The 25,049-nt window shown below is 42.0% G+C and overlaps 1 protein-coding gene across 6 annotated transcripts in view; it reads left to right on the forward strand.

Annotated features, from left to right (window-relative positions):
* Nucleotides 1-25,049, forward strand: part of BEND7 (BEN domain containing 7) — a 46,774-nt gene that overhangs the window by 14,128 nt on the left and 7,597 nt on the right. For all 6 annotated transcript variants that reach the window (XM_017807729.1, XM_017807734.1, XM_017807733.1 and 3 more), the window contains 4 exons: nt 5,198-5,320; nt 7,584-7,849; nt 12,718-12,943; nt 17,912-18,031. In XM_017807729.1, coding sequence (XP_017663218.1) covers nt 5,198-5,320; nt 7,584-7,849; nt 12,718-12,943; nt 17,912-18,031 — 735 coding nt within the window. The remainder of the gene's footprint in view (nt 1-5,197; nt 5,321-7,583; nt 7,850-12,717; nt 12,944-17,911; nt 18,032-25,049) is intronic.

The following is a 25,049-nucleotide window of genomic DNA, read 5'->3' on the forward strand; positions in this document are numbered from 1 at the left end:
CTACAAAATGAGCACATAGTTATCACTTCAGAAAGGTGTGAAAGTGGGCACAGTGCGTTCTGCTACCATCTGTCTTAGCTTTTAAAATGGTTTCCTGGTGATAGGACAGAATTACTCAATGCTTAATTTCTCTACAGTGCTTACTAAAACAGCTTTTGCCATTGTTATTAAGTTCATGGCTAAGTAAATGTCAACCTCTACCACTCCTCTTTGCCATGAGTAGTGTAGTGCTGTTGTGACACCACTCGTGGAGCAGGATTTTACTGCCTTTCACGAGGGGATGGCATCAGCCTTATAACAGGCCACTGAACTGCAGGGACAAAATTCTATCACAGCCGTAGACTTTTATTCCTGTGAGACCATCAGAGAAAAGAAGTGATGAAGTTTACCTGTGAACAGTGTGTACTAGAGCGTGGCCCTTCTAGTACTGGCAGAGAATTCTGCCCTGAGGTAGATGGCAGTGTGCCTTTAAGATGCCTTTCTCTTGTTGTGTTAAGTCCCAGAGAATGAAAGTCTTGCTGTCACGTTAAAAACTGTGCTGTCAAAGTCCCACCATAACAACCTTCTAAATATGGAAGGACACAAAATTCATCACATATCTGCCTCCTTGCCCTGAGAGGCCGTGGGCACCAGCAGGGGCAGTTCTCTGCATGCACAGAAGTGCCCAAGCCTGCACAGATTAGGTGCCTGGTTCCCAAATCCAGAAAGTAGGTGGAGCAGCACCTCTATCCCCTCCGGGGCCTGATTCAGCATGTGAGCTAAAACACGTTGACAGGATTTGGCCCCATATGCAAGAAAATGTCAGTGCTTTGATTTTTTTTTAATAGGAGGAGGAAGGGTTCAGCTGATTTATGATACCTTACAGGTTAGAGTGGGCTGTGGGACAGTGAAAGAGTTGGGTTGACCAACCTCCTGGGCTGGACAGGAAGAATGCCCAGGCTCCCAGCTCTTGGGGAAGTGCCCCAGGAGGCACCTCCCTCTGCAGCTGTCCTGCTGCAGAAAGGAATGCAATCTTTTGGGTTATTACATAAAGATGGGTGTGGGCCCTCTCCGTTGGCCACCTTTGAAAAGACAGTCTGCGTAGCAATTTGGTAAGAGGTGTCTGGCTACAGTGAGATGTTGTGATCAGGCTGGGCAGTTTTGCTGCTTTGGCTCCAAAGCCTGGACTCTAGGAAAGGAAAACTTTTGATGAATTTCTGGGCTATGAGCAAGAGCTCTAAAACTGCTTTTCACCCAGCATACAGCTCTTCTGGGCATTCTGACATGCCCGATTCCCCCTGTCCTGTGCATTGAAAGCATTGAAAGCCTGAGCATCTAACTCAGCATTTTAGATGTTATTCAGCGGATGGACAAAGGCCCTAAAAGCTGGGTGTAGAGATGCTGAACAATACCTCAAGGGAGATACTCCTCCTTGGTACTTACCATGGTGTTTAACTTACCAGAGCAAAACTGTTCAGGCCTGACATAAGGTTGTTACCTGGGGCTGTCAGGCTGAGGTCATCACTGGGAAGATGTTCAGGTATCTGTAGCAGGTGATCTGAGTCCAGAAACTTTCTGTCCATTGTGGATAGATACTCTAGAGGAAGTAAAGGTATATCCTGTAGGCCCCCTGAATTACTCAAATTTCCATGCAGTAGACACATCAAGTCCATCTCACTAGTAAGTTACCTACTCATAGGATGGTTCAAGGAGAGGCTGGAATGGATGTTTAACAGAAAGCATTAGTGAGAAAGGTACTGACAAAAATAGAGCAAAGGAGGAATGGGGGGAGCCTAGACATTGCTGCAGCAGAGGAATGAATAGGAACATACCTGAAAAGCAAAATGATTTACTCCAAGCCAGACTTAAGGTGGCAGTTCCACAAGTCAGGATGTTGGGTAGACACGTGTGACCCACTGCATTTAGTGGAAGCCCCTTGGGGCTACACTGAGCAACATGTCTGCCCTGTTTGAGACAACAGGCTCACAGAGTCTTTCTGAGACGTTTGAGTTTCTTGTGTTCTGTGGGAAATCCAGCAGTGATGCAGCAGCTGAATTGCTTTTGGGCTATATCAAGATCATTTTCAATGGGTAGTACTTGCATGCTCTTCAGATATAAACTGGTATCAATGTTACAACAGGTGAATTCCCTCTCAGTAGATCCAGCTTCAAGAACCACTGTTCTGGGCTACTTACTGCTCACACAGGGAAAGCAGGTGATGTATTTGTGTCATCTCCTTCTCTCAGTCGTACAAGCAGGTATCAAATTTGCCTGCTGGCTAGCTTCCAAACGAGAGGGAGATGGCTCTTTAAAGACTCTTTCATAAAAATAAAAAGTCTGATCTCCTTTTAAAATTAAAAATTGATTTATAACAAGAAGAAAAGGGTTGCTTTTGTCCTCTAAAAATGATAAAGATAGTGCTTGGAACAATGACTGAGAACACTCTACAAGATGTTTCTTACAATACAATAACTGATCAGAGGAGGGAGGATAGAAAGAAAATAAAAAACCTTCATGAATATGTATGGAGTCAGTAGAACCCTGCTTTGATTTGAAATATTGGTGGTCTCTTTTCCCATTCCCAGTACCTATGGTAGATTTACATGGGTAATTTCTATCAATGCTAATGGGGATTGTAATGTAAATCCCCTATGCCTCAGTGGGAAAATAGACCCTTTGGTTTTCCATCGGGAGCCTGTGTGATTTCATTAGGAACATGTTACATTGCAACAGGAAAGATGTACAGGTATTTACTGATACAATTTGTCCAAGTTTTCACATGCAGTTTACCATGATGTAAAGTTTTTATTAAGAAGGAAACAAAAGCCACCAGCCCTGGTTCCCCATTATGGTCTTTTAAATACTGTTTCAGGAAGCCCACTAGAATATTGGATTCTGATCAAGAGAGAGGGCTGGGTTTATCTTGAGAAGCTGATTAGTCTTTAAACAACTGAGAAAGCACTGAAGGAAGGATATTCTATTAATAAAACTCTCCTGATTTCCTGGGACTCCCATTTTGGGGGTACCTGCTTGTCTTACTGAAAGGTACAGAGTTATGCTATTAAATTATAAGTAGTCTTGAAATTTATCTACCTAAAAGTCTACCTGTAACAGGTAGGTAAAGGGTATTGGTGGAGTCAAGGTGAGGGATTCTGAGTAATCTGCTGTAAAGCTAAAGATAACATTATTTTTTCCCTCTCTCCCTATAACAATAGGCTAAACACTTTATGGACCATTGAAAAGGTAAAATCCTATCCATGCCCCAAGGAACTTCCAGTGAATAGACAGTGTACAAAGGAAGGGTGAGATCAAACTAGGCAGAGTCCTGCTGAGTCAGAAACCTTTTTGTTTCAATTGGAGACTCACAGCCTGTTTTCCAGATAACTTCTTAGTTCTAAAAGGTTGTTTTATTTGCAGCTGAAACTTCTGAGAGGTGAAGCCAGTGGTACTGTTGCATTTGTATTTGCTCAATTTGCAGAGATTTTTGAACTAGTCCATTTATCTCAGTGCAGTTTTAACATGTATTTGTCCATGGATGATATCTTAAAATACCAAAATTTATAGTGTGGACAGTCTAAATATCTGAGGAAAAGAGGAGAGTGACACCCAGAAGATGTTAACAATCTTTAAGGGATACATCAGTTCAGCTTTACAAGTAGCTCACTTTTGGTGCACGACCATCAGTTTGCTCAGGTCTGATAGATGTTGCTTTAGATCTGAAGGACTGAATGGAAGGAGGTAGAGAACAAGTGCTTGGGAAGGGAGATGTGAGGATGGAGGGACACACTGGAAGAATTAGGAAGGAATGGTAGTGATTTAGGGGTGGCCAGATTTTCAGCCATTTCAAGTGAGGATTGAAGTCAGGGGATCTCTGTGGGTCCGACATCAGGGAGCTCTGATGAAAAAGCACAACCCAAACCTAAAATGATATTTGGCTGGTTTGGCTTCAGAGGAAAGCAAAAGTAATAACTAAAAATGGGAGGATTTATGAGTGGAGATTAAATGAGTTGCTTATGTTCACTTTATCTGGGTAATGATTAAAGGGCACCTGATAAGTGTCAGGCTATGGAAGAAAAAGGAAAATACACTCTCTGAAGTCCACATGTGACACCAAGTGAGGTGATTCTTGTTAGGTCCGTTTGTACCTGTCCTTGTAAAATGATCATCCCTCCTCTTGCATGCTTTGATGAGCAGTAAAATACCCATCAATTTAAATGACTGTAAGCATATTTTGAAAGGAAGGGAGGTGCATCCCATCTGGCCTCAGTTTCAGCCAGATACTGCTAGGTGTTTTGTTGAATTTTGAAATTTTTATTTGCAGCATTAAAGCTGGGGATACAGCTATTTTAAATTAAAGTGCAGGATACAACTATCCAGATAAAGCCCGAAATCTGTCAGCTGTTACAGCTTGTCCTAATTCAGGACCTACAATGCAAAACTTCTGGAAAGCAAGGCAGTAATAAAGGCAATGCTGAGGACTAGAAGTATGTAAGTCAAGCTAAACACTAGTAAGAATTACTAGAAAAAAAGAATGTCTTGAACTACTGTATTAATTTTCAAAGGGAAACTGTGGAAAGCCCATCTTGTAGGTCACAGTGCTGGAAAACATATCATAGAAAACAATCCCACCCTAGCAAACAGAAGGGCAGATTTGAAAGCTTTCTTTGCTGGTGGTTCGTTTCTGTCCTGTTTTTTTTGGGTATTTTTATTTTCATTCTCAATTGTTCATATGGTAAAGAATCACATGTAACATTCAAGCAGTTTAAAAATTCCTAGACCCTCATTTGATGTACAGTATTTTATTACACAGACTGTCTTCATTCTTTGTAAGACTATTCCTGGAGATGGACTTTTTTGTATGTGTGTGATAAAGTGAGCATGTTTATAATGAGGTTTGGTGCTTTTGTTATTCAAGATGAACCAGCCTGACAATAGAGAGCCCTGCTGTGAGGAGTGCATTGTATTCAGGCTTTTCTCCAGCCCATGTAACATTGCATCCCAACTCTATATGATTGCACATGTTAGTAACTGGATAAAAACGAGCGGCCCTTTCCCCTGAAAAGGGACCATGTTGAAAATTACTTGCTTTCTTGCTTTGGATCTAGTTTCACAATCTGGTATATTGATAATAGTTTCAAACACCTGCAGCTAATTGTTGTTTGGGTGGTTTTGTGTGGGTTACATGATCTTTTCCCCATTTCATTCCTCTCTCTTTCAGGAGAAATCCCAATGGTGAATTCATCAGTTGGACCAAACTGCTGTACATGTAATTGCCAGTCAACCCTGCAAGCGATTCTTCAAGAGCTCAAGACCATGCGAAAATTGATGCAGATTCAAACAGGTACAATGTCCCATATGTGTTTATCTGTGACAAGCATCTAGTTGAATATGGCCAAGCTCGTTGCAGGGATGTTGAACTAGATGATCTTTGGAGGTCCCTTCCAACCCAAACTGTTCTGTGATTCTATGATCTTCCTGTTAGGGAATGGTCTAATAAGACAGAATTCTGTGTGGACACTCAGGAAAACTTGGGACTATTTCCTGCTCTCTTGACACGTTGTTCAAAGTCAGATTTTCACAGGTTTCTTGGAAATGTAATTATTAGTTCTCAGATCCTTACCTGTAACATGGGATTTTATCTTACAGGAATCTTTTAAGGCTAAATTAAAAAAAAAATCTAATGTGATTAGATACTCTTGTAATGAGAGCTCAGTGGGTAGGTCAGTATGCCGTAACCACCCCCAGTTTGTTTTCACAGTGCTACTTAATTTGTGATTTGCTCAGCAGCTCACTAATCTGAGCGGTAAGAAAAATGAAATTGGAATTGTCTAGTTTTCTGCTACGCTGGGAGCTGAAACAGAACAGTGCAGAGCCAGAAGAGCTCTAGAGCCAGCAAGATAATGAGACCATGGCAGGTAGGAGCTAGGTAGGTCATCATAGGCTGCTGGGAAGCTAAAAATCACTGTTAATACTAATAAAGAGTTGGGCACGTTGGAGATTTTTTCGGTTGACTTGCCCATCCAGCATAAGTGATGGGGAGTGGAGCCATGGAGGTTTTTCTCTTAGAGTGGCTGGGTAAGACCTCTGTAAGAAAAGGGAGTGTTGAGTAATTAACTGAAACATGGGTGGAGTGACGGGCTGACTAAACTCCTTGTCTCCATGGTGTGTAATGTTTGAGTGAGTGATGGGAAGGATCAGACAGGTTTTGTAGTATCAGTTGACATGCATAAAAATGCTTTTCTAGAAGTCATCAATTTACAAAGAAGCACACAAAGGCCCAGTTTTACAGTCTTTGCTGGGACATGGGCTTCTTTATCACTCCAATTTCATTGAAGTTACGTTGCGATTGGAAATGTCTTGTGAGTGACAGCTATAGGACTGGGGTTTATGCCAAAAGAGCTGGCTCCTCAATAGCAGGAACATATCTTATTTATTATGTATCTGCAGAGTAAGTACCTTGTTAATTCATGAAGCTCTTGATTTGCTGGGAGTGCTTCATATTTTCTGAAATTATAGTTTTGCAGAGGAAAAAAAAAATCATTTGGCTTTTTTGTTGCTAAAAGGAAAAAAACCTAAAATGCAAACATGTAAGTGGAAGTGTAGTAACTTGTTTTAGTGTTCAAACACCCTACTGTCTTAATTATGCACTACACATCACAGTCTTGTAAGTCCTTGCCAGAAATTAAATATTCCAGAAATCTTTTAATAAACAGTATTGTAAGGTTTGTTTTTTTCCTCAGGCTTTGTAGATGAGGACTTTTTGTAGCCCACTCATAATTTGAATGAGTGTGATCTACATGTGAAGCACTTCTGGCTTTTTTTGTTTTGACCTTGATTTTAGTGATTTATCCACAAATATAATTGTATCTTGATAGCATTCTGCTAGTGAGTGAGTGAGGACTCACTCACATTGATACAGGTTCAGGTTCAAGATTGGTGCCTTAATTTATTGTGAATACTGGGAAATGCAAAATATTGATATATATAAAATATGGTTTCTTATATTTCAGAGGTAACACATGTCAGTTTTTGTGTATGAGCAAAACAAACCGATGCAACTTTGGGTTACCTTTTTTCCCAGAAATTAAACTACTGAATAGTGTTTTCACTCATTCTTGACATAATGGTACTTGAAATGTTCTTGCTGAGCTAATTAACTTGGAGACCACAGTCATTATTATAACTGTAATTGCATTAGCACTTGTATTATCTTACTTTATCAAGAAAAGATCTTCAAAGACAGTGAGATTCTCAGTCATTCAAGAGGGTATGCAAATCAATCATCACTTAAGTGCTTCATGTCACCAACCACCCAGTGGTCACTAAGAGAAAGAACCACATATTCCTAATTTTCCTAAAATGCTATTTATCACTATGTCTTGAAAAGCCTCATAGTATAGCTCACTGTCATTGTTCCCATTGTGCAGATTGGAAAATTATGCAAAGGTGATAAAATGTAAGTGTTTCCCCTGCACCAGCAGTCCTGGAAGCCACACCACTTACCCAGAAAATAAGTTCAGTGTGTCGGCAGTTTAGTGGTGCATCTCTGTGATTATAGGTTTGCTTTTGTCTATAAAATTAATGCATTACTTTCTTTCATTCAGTTGGGACTCAAAACAGACAGCAGCCTCCTGTTCCTCTGATTTGTGCACAAAAGTCAACAATATCAAGAAAGAGAAATAAAAAGAGAAAACTGCCCCTCAAAACTATTGAACCAGTTGCAATGAGTAAGAAACCCAGCGCTGCAGAGAATGAAAAGAAGCTTTCAGCAAACTCAGAACGACTGAGTCTGCAAGCGATTGAACCCGCCCCAAAACCAGAAGCCCCCGTTTCAGGATTTGGAATTATCCTTGAATCGGCTTCATCAGATGTAAGTTCAGGTTTTAATGCACAGGATCGCAGGATTTTAAAGCACTAACTCGTTCAGGAGAATCAGTACTCAAATCCCATTGATGTCTCTTCCCACTTTTTGTTAGAATAAACAAGGAAATCTTGGGTAGGGGTGAATGGAGATGTTAGGGTTGGATGAGGGGAGTGCTGATTACAAAGGCTGGGGTTTTTTCCCAACTTTTATGAGTGTATAGTTCTTCCTTGAGTTCAAAGCTCCAGTTCTTTGCGCTTGTAGTGGGAACTTGCTCTTCATCTCTCCCACTGCCAAGAGCCACCGTGAGGTGAGGAGCCATGAAAAGTGCTGGATGTATAAACCATTCACAGCCAGTCATTGCTGTTGAATAGTAACACGTGTGCCTTTATCCTGCCAAGGGGTATTTATGTGCTCTCATGCCTGTCTGATCCCACTGGCTTTGAGGGACTCCTCACCTCTATAAACTTCATATTCGGTCTTTGCTGAATCCAGTCATTTATTCTCCATCACTGTGGTTGCTGGATGAGGGCCTTGACACTGTTGATGATGTCGATGTGACTAAAGGGGCCAAAATTTGCCTCTCTAAAAATGTCTTCTTTTCCCATGTAAAATCACAGTAGGCATATTTCCTTGATTCATGTACACAGTGATAGAAATTTCATGTATCTGGTGGCTGATTGGCTTTGTTTAATGACTAAATTGATGTCATCCGAACCAGTTCAGCGACAAGTAAACTGGTCATTACTTTCTCTAATATATTTTTAATTTTGAGCAGGCGCTTTCCAATTTCCTAAGTACTATGAGCTAGAAAAACATAATTAAATTCAGTATTAATAAGCATAAATGAAAACAATGTAGCAGATAATGTTCTACCTTTCTGGAAGAGGGAACTAATAATAAAAAAGAGCTGTCATAATAATTCAGTTACAGAGATGCAAGCCACACCACTAATTAGGTTGCAGTCTCATGCCACAGAGGCAGTGTAGTGATACAGAGCAACTAGTTTGATGCTTTTTCAGAGGTTTTCCTTTTGTAGTACTGGGCTTAATAATGTTTGAGGGAAAGGTTTGGGGAGGGACTGGTAATTTATCTCCAGTATGCAATTTGTGCTTATAATTTTTCTTTGCTTGTGGCACTCTTGTCAGCTTGAAACACGGTTTTGAAAACAGTTTTGTACTTGCGATGGAATTTAATTTGGCTTTATGAATGTGTTCCATCGCTGGACACGATTCTTTGTAGTTGCCAATTTGACCTAAGGAAAAAAAGAAGAGAAAACATGTGGCTCATAAATCAGGCCCTCATCTGCCCACCCATGCTTGGGCCCCTGCTTGCCACAGTAGTTGCTTGACTAAATTTACAGAGCCAGAACCCTGAGAGAAACAAATTGATTTTGCTTTGTCTTTGGAAAGAAAACATTTGAGTTCTGAAAACAGATATATTTAATGTGAAAATAAAATGTGACCCTAAACATTTTGAGAAAGCTAAAGAAAGTCACTTCTGTCAGAATGAATGGCAGCATTATCTTTTTCTATTTATTCATAAGTATCTCTGGTGTGCTCATGACCAGCATGTCTGAATGCCTGAAGAAACTGAAAGACACTTTACACAGCACCATGTTCCCTTGAGGATATTCCATGGGTTGTCTGTAGTGTGTGCTGTGTCATGCACCACCACTGCTGCCACTCCTGTTCTGCCAGCGCTTATTGAACTTTAAGAAACATCCAAGTTTAACGGGTATAAAATTGGGGCTGCCAAAACGAGTGCAATTAGTTCAGACCTGCTGTGATGAAATACTGCTGCTTACAGAGATGGAAAAAGTCTTTGTGAGACCAACCCTTAATCTGGCCCATGGATCAGAGAACCTGCTTTTTAAATGTAATGATCTGTTACTCTTAGTTAAACGTTCTTGTGTTTGTTCTACAGTTATAGTATTTCATTTATAACCTAATAATTTTTAATCTATGTATTACAACCTACTAAGAAGTCTAGGATTAAATCTAATTCACTACCTGTTAATTTTAGCACAGCAGAAGCCTTTGGCATTCAGGTCTTATTTGTTTTATTGTAAACAAATAGTTTACCCACCAATTCCTTAAGCATGATCATTATCTACTAACAAGTGCTTTTTCCTTGAGAAATCGTATTCAAAGTGATCATAAAGTTCAATTAGTTACTGATTGTCTTTGATTGAAGAGTGGTTTACTACTAAAGGGAAAACAAGAATAAATCATGTTTTTGCCTCCAAATTATTTTACTGATAAATTGATTCCTATATTAAGAATAAAATAGCCAAACTAAAATAAAGCTGACTCCTCCATTCTGGTGCAGTGTTAAGGTTTGAGATGTATTTTATGACTGTGTTACAGGGTGGTTGGTGACCTGTCAAAGCCTAATGCAGGTGTTCTAAAGTGAACTTAGGGAAGACAGAAACCTCCCACAGAGCAGAAGGGCAAAGGCTTGCTTGATCTTGATTTTTCGGTCTGAATACAGGCCATGAAAGAGGGGCCTCACAATCATCCTGGCTTTTTGGGATTTAAGCAGGAGGTGTCAGAAAAGGTACCACAAGTGTAACTGGCCTTTGGTGGTTGCATCAATGGTGTGGCCAGCAGGACGAGGCAGTGATTGTCCCCCTGTGCTCAGCACTGGTGAGGCCACACCAGTCCTGGGGTCAGTTTTGGCCCCTCACTACAAGAAAGACATTGAGGGGCTGGAGCATGTCCAGAGAAGGGCAGTGGAGCTGGGGAAGGGGCTGGAGCACAAGTGTGATGAGGAACAGCTGAGGGAGCTGGGGAGGCTCAGCCTGGAGGAGGTTCAGGGGTGACCTTCTTGCTCTCTACAACTCCCTCACAGGAAGTTGTAGCCATGTGGGGGTCCATCTCTTTTCCCAATTAGCAAGCAACAGGACAAGAGAAGATGGCCTCAAATTGCACTAGGGAAGGTTTAGATTGGATATTAGGAAAAATTTCTTCCCTGAAAGGGTTGTCAAGCACTGGCACAGGCTGCCATGGGAAGTGGAGGAGTCACTATCCCTGGAGGTATTTACTAAAGGTGTAGATGTGGCACTTGGGGACATGGTTTAGTGGTGGGTTTGGCAGTGCTGGGTTAAACATTGGACTTGATAATCTTATAGGTCTTTTCCAACCTAAACAATTCTATGATTAGTGAAGATGGTTTGTCTATCCTGGGTGTCTGTCATCCAGGTCATCTTAGATGTCTCCCAGAAGACCCAAGTAACAGACCAGGATACCTTCATCACCATGACAACTACATTCTGGGTTTTGATGAACATGAAATAGAATTTTTCCCAAGCTGTAAACTTGGCCCACATTTATTTACTCTTGAAAATCTTTTCTGTCACCAGAAAGTTTAGAAGTAACATATTAAAAACCCACCTACATCAGAGTATTGTCAGATGTCAAATAGAGTAACTCTGACTGTTTTGCTGGATCCAGCATTTTGAAAGTTCTCAAGGTAAAAAACAACTTTTCATCCAGAACAAGCTGAGAAACTACATGCTTTTAAGATTTTTTTTGTTGTTGTTGTTGTAATCTGCATGTTTTAAGATTCTTCATCCTGACTTCCCAAAGCATTGTAACCTTCATGGCTCAACACATATCCATATCTCATGATAGTACATTCTTTGAAAGTATCCTGCTTGCTATAACTCTCTTGATGCTGATTTTTAAAAATCCATGGGAAAAGAGTTACGCAGCCAAATTGTTCTGAGGTTGGCAGCCCTTTCTTCTGTCTAGACTCAAGATGTTTGCAGGTGATTTGATGGGAGATGGCACTTGCTCTTGCTCTGTAAACGTCTTTGAAAATGCACCATCGTTGGTGGATATATTTTCATGTAGGAGAAAAAAAGCAAGTTCTTAGGAGCAAGGCTGAAATATTGCCTTATTTTCATCATGACCACAGATTTTTTTCCCTCCTTGCCAGCTTCCAAATAATATTTTAGAAATTTTAGTTTATTCATGAAAAAATATAATGAAGAAATATAATTATTCCATGCAGAAGTCTTACATAAGCATTACGAAGAAAATTCTGCAAATACTGTTCATGTAATTTCTGATATGTACAGACAGGGGCAGCAAAAAGGCTCTTGGTAAGGGGACTTCTCAAAGGCCTTATCTGCTTTGACCCAGAATGTACTTGAGAGATGATTCTTGTGAAATACAGTATTTCTTCCCCTCTGTCTCATTTGTAAGCAGTCCTGTAAATCCCTGAGATTTCCTGTTGAGGATTTCTGTGCTGAAATAAGCTGTCTGTCTGACATCATCCTCTTCTAAGGATGCATTTTGGGAATGTGAAAAGAAGGGAGAAATGGATGCTCAGCAAGGGTGAGCTCCAGGGGCAACTTCAGACTCATCATCCACCTCTACTCGTATGTGCCATATCTGCACTAGAAGCCCTCCTGGGAAACCATGTGGAACGGACCAGTATCCCTGCATTTGTGCTTCTTGGAAATGCCTGGCTGCCCCACAGCACTTGGCAGTGAAACAAGTCCATTAAATGGTTAGATACATGTCTAAAACGCGTCTCTTAGGAGCACTGCCCTGGGATGATCCTCTGGGTTGCCATTATTACCCAGTATTGAAAGATATCTCTCGTCTTTTTGTTAGCTGCACACCTAGAAATAATGTCAGTAATTGTTAACTATTACAGAGGCCAGACAGATTATTTGATTTGCCTTTTAAGGTGCTTATTCACTGATGGGGTTTAATTTCAATGAATTAGGCTGCTGAGGTCCTGAATAGCTGGGAAGAGGTCCTTGGTTTGGTGACGTGATCGTAAAGTCTCATCAGATGCATGATTGAAATAAAACAATGTCTTTGAATGCTCGTTTAATTAAAACATTTGTATTCTTTTGGTAGCCAGAAGTGCAACTTGCAGAAGGCTTTGATGTCTTCATGCCAAAATCTCAGCTGGACTCTATACTATCAAACTACACTCGCTCAGGAAGTCTGCTCTTTAGGAAGCTGGTCTGTGCATTTTTTGATGACAAGACTTTGGCTAACTCTTTACCAAATGGCAAAAGGAAAAGAGGGCTCAATGACAACCGGAAAGGACTAGACCAAAATATTGTGGGTGCAATAAAAGGTATGTTTTCTGCTTTCTTTCACATGTGTAATTAGAACATATTCTCAGCTAAGAAGAGTGTAAGGGGATTAGAATTTCTGACGTGTGTTAGGTCTATTAAAATATGCAGTCTTATTTTTATTCCCTTTCATTCACTTGTTAAAAATAGCTTCTACGGGGACAGCTTGTGTTCTTTTTAAGCCAATGATCCTGGTTTCTGAAGTCAGGCTCTAAGGTTAGAAACTCAATGTTCATATAAGATAATTACTTTTTTTCCCTGTATATCAGAGATGCCAAGAAATCTTGAAAACGTAATGACAGTGTAACTGATACCCTTCAATCAAAATTCCAAGTCTTGCACTGCATCTGACTGTGTCTGCTCTGTAAATTGTTTAGTAGTGGGTGGCTGGATTGGGGAGAGATGGAGGAAGGTAATGCTGGAGCTGAGATGAGTTTGATGCTCATAAGAACTGGTGGTTGTTCTTCTCGGGGAGCACATTTCTTGGTCAGTGTGAGCATCCTGTGCTGGGTGGTTTTTCTTAGTGATCACTGCTTTCTAGCTTCCGAAGAACACAAGTACCTTCAAACTCTGTGATCACAACATATAAGGAGCTAGTATTAGACCAGAGGTTCTGAACTGGATTCTCTTTATTTCGAAATCTGATATTGTAGGGAAAATACCCAAGTTACCAAAAAATAGTCTATGTTGCAAAGTGAAGCTTATTTTAGAGGCTGTGACTCATCCTCAGGTACAGATTGCTTACTTAGGAGCCACAGGGCAATGAGAAGAGTTTCTGTAAGTGTGTTGGCAGCAAAAGGAGGCAGGAGAACCTTTTGCAGCCACCTCTCTGCCAACTTTCGGACCCCTCTCGCCACGAAAGAAGGACATTGACATACTGGCTTGAGTCCAGTGGAGGGCCACCAAGACTTACAGTACTAAAACAGGGAAGTGGTGAAGTGTCACAGGTGGAGAGGCTGAGAGAACTGGAGAGAAAATGATTCAGGAGAAACCTTATTGCTGTCCACAACTACCTAGTGGGATGGTGTAGAGAAGATGGAGTCAGACTCTTCTCAGAGGCACAAGAGGCATTGGACACATGGAAAATTGCAATGTGAAGGCTGGACATGAAGGCCTTCAGAGGACCCTTCCAAGCTGTTTATTTCTGCAACAAAGTGTATGTTGTGCCTATGTCTTAGCCTTATACATCTTACAGAGTAGCTGGCAGCCTTTCTTACAGTTATGCTTGTAATCAAGTTTAAGTCACAAACATTTTTTTGTACCTTCCTTTCTTGAGCTCAATAATCTGCAAAAATCTGAGTCTGATTTCACTCTATCTCATTCTTCATTAAAAGCTTTTAAATGGAAGAAAAAGCATTCAAAATTACTTTTTTTTTTAAATCTCTAATTTGAACAGCACTTGATAAAAGAAATGTTTTACAGTAAATGCAGCACCACTATTAAAATAGCAGCCATCACCCCCTGCAGGGAGCAATGTTTCTCAGTAGCTAAGCCCATATTAGTGGAGCGAATTCCGAGGCTGCTCTTAACCTCTTCGCTTGAGTTTGGGAGAAGAAAGAGGGGAGTTGTAGTTCCAAGAGACAAATTTCGTTTGTAGTGATACTGCTAGGAACTGCTGTAATAACAGTGATCTTTATTGGCATTTACAGTATTGCCCAAACGCTGCTGCCTGACTCCTGAAAGGGAAGCCCATCCCTAAAAGCTATGCTGGAATAAGATGCCAAGAGCTGACGTCCTGTGGATCTTTACTCAGTCTGGCTCCAATAGCACCCTTCTTCCCTCCGAGGAGCTGGGCTGTCACACACTGTGGTTTCATTTATTCCAAGAAATAACTGAGCCAGTATGAAATCTCTGCAGGAACAACATCATGTTGTTTGCATTATTATCATTAGCACATTCTTCTACCACGTGCCCAGATACCCTTTATTGGCACTTCTAGTCCTTTTCCATCACAGAGATACAAAAGGCTACATTCACGACAAAAAAGTGCAGGGAATTTGAAGGAAGGACTGTTTGCTTGAAAATTGCTCTTCCTGTCTGAAAACATTTTCACTGCCATCCTTACAAGTAATTTAATGCTTCTGCAACAGGATGATTAGCCAGGGAGCAATTCTCTCTTTTGACTTTGGGTATTCAGTGGCACTTGTTGAATCAGTTGCAGTGTTTTTCCTGGGCAATCAGCTTCCCTTGTGTGCTGCACCAGTCTTTCACTCAGAACTGAGGAAAAAAAAAAAGATGAAAAAATAAAAATAATCAGAAGCAGTTATTTTTCCTTTATGTTGTTGAGTAGGAATTCAGCCAGTGAAATCCTTCCCTGCAGAAATCAATGAGCTGTGTTCAGATATATAAGTGTGATGTATCCCTCAGGGATCCATACTGGAACCAGTACTATTCAATATTTTCATCAGTAACAGACAGTGGTTTCTAGGGCACCCTCAGCAAGTTTGCAATGGCACCAAGCTGAATGGTGCAGTTGATTTCCTAGAGGGAAGGGGTGCCATCCAGAGGGACCTTGGCAGGCATGAGGAATGAGTCGATGTGAACCTCCTGATGTTTAACAAGGCCAAGTGAAGGCCTGCACCTGAGTCAGGGCAATGCCCACTGTCAGGATAGACTTAGGGATGAAGGGATTGAGAACAGCCCTGCAGAGAAGGACTTGGGGGTACTGGTGGACAAAAAATTAGATAGGAGCCAGCAATGTGTACTCACAGCTAGAAAGCCAACCATGTCCTGTGCTGCATCACCAGCAGCGTGGGCAGCAGGTCAAGGGAGGTGATTCTGCCCCTCTACTCCGCTGTGGTGAGACCCCACCTGCAGTGCTGCACCCAGCTCTAGGGTCCTCAGCACAGGAAAGGCATGGACCTGTTGGAACCAGTCCAGAGAAGGGTCACAAAGATGATCAGAGACCTGAAGCACCTCTCCTGTGAAGACAGGATGAGAGAGCTGGTGTTGTTCAGCCTGGAGAAGAGAAGGCTCTGGGGAGACTTTATTGTGGCCTTTTAATATAAAAAGGGGGCTTGTAAGAAAAGCAATGATGGATATTTTACCAAAGCCTATAGTGACAGGACAAAGGAGCAATAGTTTTAAACTGAGTGTAGGTTTAGATTGGACATAAGGAAGACCTTTTGTTTGTTTGTTTTTATGATGAGGGTGGTGAGGCACTGGCAGAACTTACCCAGAGGAACTGTGGTTGCCCCTTACCTGGAAGTGTTCAATGTCAGCTTGGCCAGGGCTTTGAGCAACCTGATGAAGTGCAAGATGTCCCTGCCCATGGCAGGGTGGTTGGACTAGACAATCTTCAAAGTGCCGTTTCAACTCAAACCAGTCTCCGTTTCTATGACAGAGCGATTGTTAACACTGTGCAGCTCAGATGGACTAGAAAGGGCAGGTCGCACTTCTCCTGCCTCCTTGCTATTCAGTTCCCATTCCTTTTTGTCCACATTGGTCTTTCCCTAACCGCACATTGAGCAATCAAGGCTCTTTTGCCTTTCATTCAAGAAAAGAACAAACAAGTTAGAGAAGAGAAGGAAGTTAACGTCCTCGCTCTCTAAGACTGCCAGCCTCTGGCTCACTATGCAGGAAACGAGGGGCAGGAGTCGTAATTCCCACAGTGGGCACCTGTGGCAGGTGGCCTGGGGACAGCCTGGTGTCACGGATTGTCCCCAGGCCCTGGTCACGAGCAGGAACTGCAGTTGCAGTCATAAGTCATTAATCAGGTTCCCGTTGTGTCAGGTACCATATGGATTCAGAAGGGAAAGGGTATTTCTGCCTTCAGAAAGACGGTGATTGTTGCAAGTCGGACACTGTGAATGTGTGGGGATGTACTGACTTCTCTAGGCAGCCCTCAGAGTTGGTCTGACATCCTTGCAGATCAGACTGCAGAGGAAAGTATTGCTAATGCCTGTCCTGCCATGGTTTTGTGAAGTTGTTAACATGGAAGGAGTTTGCAGGGGGGTATTGCTCTTGGTTCCTTTATACTTAGCAGCTGGCACTGCTTCAAAAGTATGTGTATAAAAATGCTAAAATTTTCTTTTTTTTTGCTGCATGTTTCCCCATCCCATTTGTGTGACACTTATTCTCAAGGATTACAAATTCCTTGAGCTGGGACCAGTTTTCTCTCTTTGTTTGCCAGTCATAATTGGACACTGGGCTCTGAGACCTCTGACCAAGACTACAGTAGCAATACTAACAGCAATAATATTTTTTCTCTTTCTGCTCTTGTTTATTTTTTGCACACCTCTCAGTTACATGATGAAAATCAATTGCATCAGTTTCACTCCTTTTATAATGTTATATTTTTGGTATAACATTGTTAAGTTTGCTGTAAATATGGATTTAAAGATAATGTTGACTCTCTCTGTACCGTTGTTACAAAATACAAAATTGAACCTGTAGGATATTTCCTTTTTCTCTATAATAGTGCTTTTTTTTTTTTAAGTAGATTTATAAAAATTCTGTTCTGTCTGGTTTGGCAATATAAAAACTATGATTTCCACAGTGGTAGGACTTCAGTCCTTCATCACTTTGCCTGCAGCCTTAGGAACCTGACCAAGAAGTCACCAAATGACCAGATCTTCAGCTCTCTACCTGTACCATATGGAAGGCAGCATTTACAAGTGCCTGCCACACCTGAGACTCAGTTCAAAGTTCACTATTATTTTTCTGTGATCATTTTGTGTGAAATTCATGAAGACATCAGGTGTAGAACGTTTCTCTGTGACAGGCTTTTATATGTAGTAACTATGGCATTACTGTGATATCTATGCACCCAAATGACTTCTGAATTATGAACTTGTGAAATGCTGGGTTAGTCTTTATTCCCACAGTCCTAGATTTGGCCATTAAAATTCTTTTTGATAAGTGAATAATTTGATATATATATATATATATATATATATTACAATCCTCTCCAGCTGCCATTTCTCCTTTCTGCTGGCACGTTTCAAAAAGGTGGTATCTTTTTATTTCAGTCTTTACAGAAAAATACTGCACTGCTAACCATGTGGATAAACTTCCTGGTCCTAGGGACTGGGTCCAGATTCTTCAGGATCAAATTAAACTGGCAAGAAGACGATTAAAAAGAGGCTCAGGTATGTATAAAAATATGAGGAACAACGTGTGAGTGTAAGATTAAAAGCTTAGAGCCTTGCTATCCACAGAAGTGTGTTGTACTTGTTCACTTTATGAAAATTGGACCTCTAACACTTTGGCAGGTTTTTGTGTACAGTGTTTCCTTAGGTTTGGTATGGTAGCAAGTTTAGGAGCTGTCTTGGCAGACAAGTTAACTTTGCATCTTTCTCTAACTCCTTTCCATTAGCACCCAAACCCTTCTTCCCAGAAGTCTGAGTCCTAAACTAGCTGATCTATCCAGGGTTGCAAGTAGAAGTTTTATAATTCCGTCTTTTTTGGTCTGACAAACCACTCACTGCAATGTTAAGACATAACCCAGCTGACCTTTTCCCTAAACTATGTGTCTGGAAGGATAGATGAGTCTTCTCAAATTCCTTGTGAAAGAATCAGCATCACTATAGCAGAAAAACCACCCACCCACCCACCCTGGTTGTGCCAGCAAGGTTCTGCAATACGTGAGAGGCAGCTTGCCAACAGTGAGTAACAGGTAATCTAGGCAGGCTTTTGCAGCAAAGCTGCTCAACTTGGGTTGGGATAACCTGGATGCTTGGGGCTGGGACCAGCCTTCAGTGGAGCTCAGCACTAAGCTTTCAGCTCCAGCCACGAACAACAACGTGCAGTCTCAAAATCCCCAGTAGAGTTCTGGGAGAGCAGTATCACTGATTGAGAGACATGTAATTATCTTATAAACCATAACTAGTCTCCTTTCCGTCTTCATGCTTCCAATCCTAGAAGGGGCTTTCTTCCTACAAGGCTTCACTTACTCTTCCTCACCCTGCTGTTTCCCTAAGACTGCCTCAGGGTTGTATTTCTTGCCCATCTCTCCCTCAGCGCATCTGACACTGTTGTCTGAGGCAGGTCACTTGTGCCAACCTCATTAAACACGGTCCTTCACTGTTGCTGTATTTAGCTGCCTGCCTTTTCCCCTCTTCCCTGCTGCCCATCACCACAATTAAGTGCGTGTTAGCCTCCGTGGGCTGATGGGGTGGGAAACCTGATGGCTCCACAGGGGATGCTCACCCCGTGGTCCCTCGTGGTGAGCAAGACCACAGGAAATGTCCTCTCCAGCTCCCTGTCTCACAGAGCCACTATTTTCTGTCCAAAGCTGCATCTCTGAAACGCACACTTAGGCTGGCATCTGAAATCATTCTCCACAATGTTATTAATGCCAGGAGGGAAAAGCATAAGACTGAGGAAAATGAGAAACACCCAGAGACAGAAATAACACAGGGGGAGGAAAAAAGTGCAGATTATTCAGTAGCATAAGCTTCCCTGGGTAGAGAAGCAAACCAGCACTGGCCTTAAAAAGGGTTTCTTGTGTGTGTTGGGGGAGGGAGGACAGAGGGATACAAGATAATCTTGTTAAAGGCAGTGTCAGATTACTGGTGCTGTACAACAGGATTACTTTCTGCCCCTTCCAAGGCTGCCTGTCACCCCCCAGGACAGGAGGGTGGAAGTGGGATGTCAGGCTTCAATAAGGTGAAGGGTGCAGTGCAGGATGTGGTAAGCAAAGGGTCCTTGGGCTGTCTGCAGACAATCCCTCAGGAAAGAGGATTGACCTAATTTTGTTTTGATTTTTATTTTCTTTCATCCTTTTTTATTTGCTTTTCTTCGTGCCTCTGCAGGATGTTAATTAAAATGACAATGACATTCAGCTTTTGCCTTTCAAATGGGGCCACCACCATCTCTGGTCCGTGCTCAGGATGGGAGATTCTAAGCAGAGGATATTATCTCTAAGCTAGCAAGACTGAAGGAAAATATGTGAAGCTGAGTATAGTGTGACAGAATCAGATAGGCTCCACTGTCTCTGCCTGCAAAGGGAAGGTAACTCGTTCACCTGTATGTGGGTGAGTAGTGAGCAGCAAAGTACCTGGCAGCCTCTCAGGTTTACTTGCTGGAAGAAACCTACACAATCCCTAGATTGGTAGAAAAGCTCTTTTTTTTGTGTTGTTTAGTTTACTGGCCAATCCCTGAAGCGCCATGATTTCTCTTCAACTTGCAGCCACAGGGAGACATGCTCATTTCAGTGTAGCAGAAGTGACTGAACACACCACTTGGCCATCTGCACCCTTCTGTCCACTGCCACCTCCACTGGAGGCTTAAGTTTACCCAACCTGACCTTGCACTGAGGCAAAGGAGATGTTTCCAAGGCCTTTGTGACAGCAAAACACTAGATCTGAGCAGAGAGGCAGGAGCAGACAGCTGGTTGCAGTAACGTCCTCATCTTGTTGAAGTAAGATTTGTTAGTATTTTTATGTTACGACTGTGAGCTTCTGATTTGAGTAATCTAATGCTGATGAGGCGACAGATCCATCCAGTCCCATATTTTGTGTCCACAGATGGCTGTTAGCAGAAGCCTGTGGAGGTCTATAGGACTAGCTGAAATGTTTGCTAGCCTAATCTTTCAGCCCTCAGCAGCTTTATCCTGATGTAAAACTGCACTTTTTAACTATTCATTTTGAAATCATGCCAAAATTGTGTGTAACTTACAGAGACCAAAACAGGAGGGGAGGGCAGGCATGGAGGGAGGGTTGACCTTCTGGGAGAAGCTGTTCCAGGGCTCCATGTTGCAAAACTTAGCTTTTAAGAATCTTAAAACTGTGGGAATTGCAGCCACCGGGATGTGGGATTCATCACTCTTCTGGCTGAGCTGTTGAGCTCTTCCAGGCTGCCTGTGGCTGGTGGAGCAGGGGCTGAGCCTTCCTGAGTGAGTGTCCTCATGTCCACACTCACTGATCATTCCCTTTCACTTTTATCTCTGCTTGCTCACTGAAACATGAGCTGAACCTGTAGGTATAGACTAAGGTGCCCAAAGAACAGATCTGAGCCAGCATTAATCTAACTTCGCCCAAGACTTTCTGAGCCAGTGTGTCTCACTGCTACCTGATCACACTTATTTATCTACATCAGTTCCTGGTTTGTCATAATGCACAGGCTTTATACGGAGAAAGCTTAAGGTGATCCATTTATTTTACAGAAGCCACAAGACAACTTTTTAGTCAGCACTATGTTGAGCTAAATTTTAACAGCAGACGTATTTAAGAGAGGAGGGGCAGGCTTTTCATCCTGCTTGCCTTCCCCTGAGCCATTCAGTACATCCTCTGATTACTTTTTCATTTTAAACCAGACAGTAAGACACTGCATTCATGAGCAGACCTGTCCACTTTATCCTGTGAAACATTATTTCAGTCTGAAAACGTAAATCCTGCTCTAGCTTTCAAGGATAATTTCAGAGAATCCCAGCAAATGAATGGGGTAGATCTGCTTTTTGTACCCCTTTCTATAGGGTGTACTCCCATGAGTGTTTCCAAATTAAATGAAATCACGATCACTGGATCATAGATGCTGCCCAACTTCAACCTTATTTATCATGTTTGGCTCATCTCCTAGAATTAGGGACTGAAAAAGGTCCCTACTTGGAAAGCTAATAAAAAAAAAAAACTACTTAAAAATTCTGCTTTCTAGAAAATAGTTCTCCTGTGTAGATTTTGAAAGGTTGTTATCCTAAGCCAAATAAAAATTCATTTAAGTTCTGAATCAGTGACAATATTTTTCATAGCTGGAAATACTCTTTTTTTTTAATTTATTTATTTTGCTTTGGCTTTTTCTTAGTTCTTTTAGATTATTGCCTGAGATCTGAGACCTGAGTAGAGTTTTTTTTATTTGTTAGATCTGAGAATAAAGCTGTCACTGCCATTAAATTTTTATTGGCCTTGTTCAGTCTTTTCAAAATTTCACAAGTTGGCTGTCACAAAGGGGAGAAGAGACTGTGAGGTTAATGTTACAAGCAGATGTTATAATTAAAATTAAAGAGTATGATAATATTCTTCAGCCTTGACTACTGGTCCCACGTCATGCCAACAGCACAGTGCACTGTAGCTTCGTACTACCAGGTCTGTTTTCTCCCAGGAGAGGAGCTGAACAGTTTTGGTGGATGGGATGGGATGCAAAATGGCCCTGGAAAGGAAGAAGTCAAAGGATGAGGCAGGTGGATAGGTTTTCTCTCTAAAGAAGCATGAATTACAATGCAAAGTGCCTTTTAAGAGGGATCTTAAAACGGGTGAAATCAGAAGGAACTGACTGGCTGTTCCTGTCACTTCTGTGCCAGACACAGCATTCCAGCCTTTTCATTACTAAACTCTCCATCCATTAATAAGCAGCAGGTCAGGGGCCACACATCTGCCACAGTAAGTTCTTCCTCCCTTTTTATGTTTTGAAGAGCCCATGAGCCTTTATTCCGTAGCAGCTGTCCATGGTGAGACAGGAAAGCTGATGCTGTGTGGGTAATATGTAATAACAATATGTAAAGAATCACATGGTGGGATTCTTGGGGCTGTCCTGTGCAGACCCGGGAGTTGGACTTGGATAGTCCTTGTGGGCCCCTTCCAACTCAGGATATTCTATGATTTTATTCTAATACTGCCAAAGTTACACAGGGTAGGAGCTGTTCATGCAAAGTGATTACCTTGTGCATTACCTGGAAACTTTGGATTGCCCTACTCCTTCAAGGAAAACATGGCACTGTTAGAAAACATGCTGAAAATTTTCAGACAGTATTAATTAAATAAATTACATGCTGTGGCACTTCATTCTTGAATTGTTGTTTAAAATTAGCACCTTGTTGCAGTGTAAAATAGTGGGAAAGAAGGGGAAAAAAAGAGTTCACTTTTTTCTTGGAAATATGCCTTTTCTCCCATGTCCTTGTTCAAACTGCTGCTTCCATTGTTTTACATGAGCTTGGGGTTTTTTTTCTTTCTATTTCTCTTCTAATTCCCTGGTTTGTGCTTTTGACACAATATCTACATGCTGCAAGAGATCAGCAATACACACAGGGCCAAGGAAGGATGTAGGATGAAGTCCAGCATGTGGTACAGTGTGTTTATGACCAGTATTTTAGATAAAAACAGCGATATTGAAATGAGTAACTGCTGTATTCAACTCCCCAGCCCTGGGCACACATCTACGTCTGTCCAAGGAGCAAAGCAGCAAGTCTACTCTTAAGAGGCAAACCTGTGCGTCAGAAGCTACACAGTTTGGGGGGAATCTAAGGAAACAACTACCAGGGAGGTTTTGCAAGAGCTACTGAACTCTATCTAAGCAAAGGACAGACAAGAGGCTCTGAATTCCCACAGTAGGATCTATTCCTGCTTGCCTTGTCTTGCAAGCTGGCTCAAGACAAGTGAGGTTTGGCTGACAGTCTGTGGGTGCGGTTGTCAAAGGCAAACCTTCTTTCCTGCTTGGAATGACATGTGAGAAGCTGGTGTTTTATATCCATGTTTGGAGGTCAAGGTGTTTGTCATTCCTTTGTGTCGTACTTCACCTGGAGCTGCAGTTGCACATCCAGTTTGATAAAACAAATTCTGGCAGCTGCTGAGAAGAGTGAGTAGCTCCCTGGGCATCTGCTGTGCTCCCACTCCCTTTCTGGCTCTGGCACAGGCATTCCTGTGGCCATGTTGTCAGTTTTTAACTGGATCTGGTCTTGGTGACTGTTTAAACATTTGTGCTGGCATGAGGAACGAGACTGGAACAATTGGTGGAGAGCTGAACCTCATCTATCAGATACCAGATTAAAATGGCCAGTTATCTTCTGGTTCTGCAAAGCTGGAGACTCGAGTCTTTATCTTCTGAAAGCGAGGTAGTTCCTCACTCCTATTTGTTTCTTTCTGTATTACTGCCTTCCTCTTAGTTCAGTGTTAGCCAGGTGTAAGAGCAGTCAGGCAGAAAGGTGACCACATCTCTAGTCCTACCTCAAGTGTTGCTGCAGAGATTTCCGGAGGAGCTGTCGCTTGAGTGGGCAGCCTTTGTTGGCACCAACCCTGATATTCACAGAGGGAAGGCTCTCCAGTCCACTGCCAGCACTCAGATCCGGCTTCCCCCATTTTCATAGCTTAGGTCCTTTCAACCCAAGGGGCCAGATACAGCTTTGTCTGTTGCATGTTGAGTTGCTGTGCCACAGAATCACCTGGTGCCGGTAGTTTTTCACAACATAGCTAGAAGTTGGCCTCAGGCTGACACTCCAAATTTTTTAAGGTGTGTATATCCTGCTGGCTGATTCTCAGCTGCTTGTTGCACCGTGCTGTCTCCTGTCTTGCACATCCAGTCCTTTCATCACTGAGAGTCTGGTCCACATTCAAACCAGCTCTTCCCATTTAGTGAGCCACCCATCCCTTCCAAAATTCAGCGTTTTCACAGGGAGTTGTACTGAATTTGTTTCTACCCAGCGTGCCACCTTCTCACAAAAAGCAGAAAACAGTATCGATTCAAGGCATGGAGTCGCAGGTCTCTGCCGTGAACTTGTCAGGGCTCTGCATTTAAACCTCCTTCTGTGGGAGGAAAGCTGCTTAATGCTAGAGTTCCTAGTTTGTTTATGTTTTCTTTAGTTAATTAATTTTGCAGAACTGAGTAGAGACCATACAACTAAAAAGTAAACTAACATCCAGGCACATGGGAGACACAGAAGCCTCTTGGTCCAGGGATGGATTGCCAAGGGTTGATTACATTGGGAAACTGGTGTAGATTAGGATCTGGATTAGTTTTTACAATGTCATCATAAAGGCAACAACTCAACATCCTCATGTGCAGAACCATGGTAAAGATGACCAGGACACTTATCTTAGTTTCAAGTGGGAGCTGAATTGAGTTGCTCAGGACATCTGCAGCCTTGGTCAGATTTGATCCCTATGGATATTGTGCAGTGAATGGATGTGAGTAGATGTATATCCACCACACTGACCATGTATAGTGTAATTGATAAGTTTAAACTAAAAGAGGATTGATTTAGATTAGACATGAGGAAGAAGATTTTACAGTGAGGGTGGTAAAACACTGGAGCAGGTTGCCCAGAGAGACGAGAGATGTGCCATGCCTGGAAACATTAAAGTTCAGGTTGGACAGGGCTCTGAGCAACCTGATCTAGTTCAAGCTGCCCCTGCTCATTGCAGAGGGGTTGGACTGGGTGACCTTTAAGGTCTCTTCCAA

This window comes from Lepidothrix coronata, unplaced genomic scaffold (assembly GCF_001604755.1).
Source record: "Lepidothrix coronata isolate B3197 unplaced genomic scaffold, Lepidothrix_coronata-1.0 Scaffold20, whole genome shotgun sequence".
In the NCBI taxonomy this organism is placed as follows: Eukaryota; Metazoa; Chordata; class Aves; order Passeriformes; family Pipridae; genus Lepidothrix; species Lepidothrix coronata.